Genomic DNA, 4,228 nt, shown 5'->3' with positions numbered 1-4,228 from the left:
CAATCTTGTGTCATAAGTACCAATTAAGTATCATATGTTAAAATTTTTTGAATTGTATTATCATTTAAATGATATAAATTTAAATGACATAAGATAAAAAGTTTAAAAGTTTCAAATAAATATCGTTATAGTTCAGATGAATAGATTTATAACTCATAATAGCCTATTGTGTATATTTATTGTATCATATGTAACCCAAAATAGGTCATTTGTATGGTTATTGTATCTTTTTTATTATTGTATTTGTATTTTTTTATTAATGGTAATATTCATTGACAATTACACCTTAAAGAATCTGCTTACACTTTTATTCAAAAAATGCTAATGATCCTAGGAAATAAAAGATTAGAACGATGGGTGGTACAAGATTTGTGGTTATATATTTGCGGATATGATCGCATGACGGTAAAAATTCAAAATTAAATTTTTTAATACAATTAGGAACTAAAGTTGATACCGTCTTATACACTCAAAAATGCAAATGTAGATGTTGCAATTGATTTGTATTCCTTTCGAAAACATAGTTTCCAAATTATAAATATATAATTTTTTATTGTATGTTTTTTCTAACATGCAGCTTTCCTATTTGAAGTGCTTTTATTAAATTCTTTTACGAACAACAGAAGATTATAGGCAATCATGATTCATTAAGTGGTTATACCTCCAGCCTTCAACCCCCCCCCCCCCCCCCCCCCCCCTACAACACAACCCACATCACAACGCAACAATGCTTTTTGTTTGGCTAACTAAAATGAGTACTTTATGCATTGGCAAAATTCTAAAAACATGAAAATATACTACTTCGTTATAGAATTGAGCTAGGGAAAAAACAATTGGTTCCGAAAATATTCTTGAATCTCCTTTATTGTAGATGATTTGTTGTAGTAACTGTGACCCAAAAATATAATAAGTGAGATCAAACAAGTCAATTTGATTGGGATTTGATGTGAAAAGATATCCACAAAATGATCCTATTTATATGCTATTGACTAATTAAATCTTCACATGAAGATTTGATTATATCCACAAATTAAGCCCCATACTTGGCATACATAAACACAAGCAGAACACTAATTTCTGTATCTTGCATGAAAAATTCTTTGTCTGAAACAAAACAACTTCAGTGATAGTCTCTTGGTTGTCTGTAGTGATTTTGGAGCTTTGTTTCGTTTCTATAGTTTACTCAAAGATTTCTTATATATCACACGTTTGTTCACAAATCCCAATTATTGTATTTGAGAATATTTTGAGTACATTGGTATTCATTTGAACCATCGATCACTACTGTTTTGGGGTTGCTAAACTGAGTTGAAATCTGAGATTAATTATTTTTATAGCAATAAGATGGCCTTAAACCTTCAAATATTGTTGATGATCTTGGTTTCGATGATGTGTTTGTTCATAAACTCCTCTTCATGTTCTAACCAAACACTCCCTGCTAAAACTAGCAATCTTACCGGTTTTAAACCAGCTTTAGCAACGTGGTATGGAGATCGACATGGTGCTGGAAGTGGTAATGCATCGCAACAGATTTTTATTTATTATCTAATGAGAGCTTATTATACATAAATAAATCTTTGGACTTATTTGAAGTGCACATACACAAACAAGTGTTATATGTACACATATTTATTTTAATCATTTCAATCACATTAGTTATTATTAATAAGAAATTTTCCATTACATCTCGTTATTATCAATCGAGCCTCTACAACCTCATTTTCATGATTACGCAGGAGGAGCTTGTGGATGGGCTAATGATGTGAAATCAGCTCCATTCTCAGCCATGATAGCAGCAGGAAACGCCAACTTGTTTTTGGAAGGAAAAGGGTGTGGGACTTGTTATCAGGTAATCAATGTAGAGTTAATTAATTAAAACGTTCAACAGACTAATTCAAGCAATATTGTAATTACATTTAATATCTCAGGTCTTATGCACTCAAGAGCCATATTGCTCCAAGAATCCTATTACTGTAACCATAACCGATGAGTGCCCTGGTGAATGTAACAAAGTTCCATTCGCTTTTGATTTAAGCGGAACTGCTTTTGGTGCAATGTCAAGTCCAGGACAAGCTGATAATCTGCGTAATCTTGGCCAAGTTAACATTCAATATCGAAGGTGCATAAAATAAGCAAAACCTGTGATCAACCTAATGTTTTGTACTAATATCTTACATTTCAATTTGGCTTTGTTTACATATCTAGGGTAGCATGCAACTATGGTAGCACAAAAATTGCGTTCAAGATAGATCCAAAGGTGAACCCATACTGGTTCGCTATGGCAGTAGAGTTTTGTGAGGGAGATGGTGGTCTTGACGCAGTAGAGGTAGCAGCAAATGGTTCACAAGAGTTTAGATGCATGGAGAACATATGGGGCGCAGTTTGGGCAGTTAGCATTGACCCATCATTTCGTGGTCCATTTTCATTCAGGCTATTCTCTAGAAAGAACGAAGGGGTTGTTGCGTTGAAGGCGATTCCATATAGTTTTGTACCTGGACAAACTTATTACTCGCATGTCAATTTTAGAGTCTAGAATCGAACTAAGTCATGACATGTATTATTGAGTTCTAGATGCTCTTATTTAGGGAAAGTAGTCTGTCTAGGGAAGGTTGGTTTTGTGTCGTTTTTAGCTCCATTATTTCTGTCGTCTAGGCAAGTTTCGTTAGCAAAAGACATTTTGTTTCGTTGCAAACTGATCATTTTTCCTTCTTAAATGCAAACAATGTTAGAATAAACTCTACCAACCTAGAAGATTTATTGAAATATAAAACCGAAAATTGTGTAGATTTTTTTTTTGTAATGCCAAAGATTTTATTAATAAAACCGGGGAGTAGTTGGTAGCTAAAGCAGACAACGCCGTTTTTACAAACTGAAAACACACCTAAAGCAAACTTTTATTTTGTATGGAAAATTGGCAATTATGACTATAGAAGGGTTGTTTCACGTGTACCACTCCAGTTTACAATCATTTCAGCTGAAAGAGCATAATTTCGAGCGATCTGTAATTATCCAAAGGAAGGATGATATTTGGATATGGTTTTGGATCTTGCAGACAGAAAGGTTTGATTTTAAAACACAGGTTTGTACGTACCTTGCTTCCCAGATCAAGTTGTGGAGGCTATAGCATCAGGAATTAATACCAGTTCCTTTGTTGCACAATCCGAGAGAAGCCTCGATGGTAGTAATTAATATCTTGTACATAGTGTGGATCACAAGAATTGCATTTACAGCCAAGCCACCTGGACAAACGAAGTGTTTTTTTTTACCAAAAACATAGTAACCATGAAAAATATTTAAGAATACATAGCGGTTTGAAAAATATCTATCAAAAAGTGGCAAAACGAGTTGGTTGGGCCAAGCCACCTGAATAACAAAGTGTTTTTTCACAAATAATAGTAACCATGAAAAATATTTACCAATACATAGTGATTATACGGTAATAGAGATCCATTATCTTTTTTGAAATGGATATTCAATTAGATATATAAGCAATATGCTCTCTAAGGAGACCTACGGTCGCAAAGGTGATCCAGGTGAATGGGTGGAAGTTCGCCGGCCAAACTTTCAGGTATACATGATAATCACCTCATTCTATGTCTCTAACCTTCAACTAGATGTTACAAATGCTATGTTGAAGGAAGCTTTCCATAGTTTTGGAAACCTGGTTGATGTTACATCCCTCGTAGGAAAGACAAAGCAGGCTCGTTCTTCGCGTTCATTAAATATAAAGGTATTCTAAATGCAGCTGCTATGGATAGAACATTGGACGGATTAAGTTGTGGTCCCTGCATTACAAAGGTAAACATCTCCAAGTTTGAGAAGAAACCCAATCCCAGATCTGGTGTGAAGCTCGTCAACAAACCTCAACCTCCAAAAATGCCTTTTCGGCGGCTGGAACAAGGTCAGTGGTGAAAGATCCTTCGTCGACGTTGTGGGAAGACGCAACGACTCATCTATGGTGCCTCAACCCCCTTCTGGTCTCGGAAATCAAACTATTGCATGTTCTTGCAATGGGGGAGATCTAGCAATAAGATTCTTTTTGGTGAAGTCACAAACTTCAACCTTCTCAATGATCTTCCAAATCTGTTGAATGTTGATGGTTGCATCCCATGCCAAGTATTCTTTGCTAGTGGTTTGAAGGTATTACTAAAGTTTAATGTACAAGGTGATGTTGTAGGACACCTTAACAATGAATACAGATGGAATAGATTATTCAAATGGTTAAAGT

The 4,228-nt window shown here is 34.8% G+C and overlaps 1 protein-coding gene across 1 annotated transcript; it reads left to right on the top strand.

Moving 5' to 3' along the window:
* The first annotated feature begins 1,097 nt into the window (after positions 1-1,097).
* On the top strand, positions 1,098-2,776 carry LOC145062696 (expansin-B6-like). Its single transcript, XM_079010288.1, has 4 exons — positions 1,098-1,513; positions 1,737-1,849; positions 1,929-2,119; positions 2,206-2,776. Exons 1-4 carry the CDS (start codon positions 1,345-1,347, stop codon positions 2,531-2,533), a joined length of 801 nt encoding a protein of 266 aa, XP_078866414.1. The 5' UTR covers positions 1,098-1,344; the 3' UTR covers positions 2,534-2,776.
* Positions 2,777-4,228: the final 1,452 nt, after the last annotated feature.

This window comes from Lactuca serriola, chromosome 7, assembly GCF_051521515.1.
Source record: "Lactuca serriola cultivar US96UC23 chromosome 7, Lser_US96UC23_V15, whole genome shotgun sequence".
In the NCBI taxonomy this organism is placed as follows: domain Eukaryota; kingdom Viridiplantae; phylum Streptophyta; class Magnoliopsida; order Asterales; family Asteraceae; genus Lactuca; species Lactuca serriola.
This window is presented reverse-complemented; position numbering and strand designations above follow the sequence as displayed.

Coding starts and splice junctions, on each gene's coding strand:
- LOC145062696 (XM_079010288.1), top strand. CDS start 1,345: ATGGCCTTAAACCTTCAAATATTGTTGATGATCTTGGTTTCGATGATG. Junction 1,514..1,736: donor TCGACATGGTGCTGGAAGTG/GTAATGCATCGC, acceptor ATGATTACGCAG/GAGGAGCTTGTGGATGGGCT. Junction 1,850..1,928: donor GGTGTGGGACTTGTTATCAG/GTAATCAATGTA, acceptor TTAATATCTCAG/GTCTTATGCACTCAAGAGCC.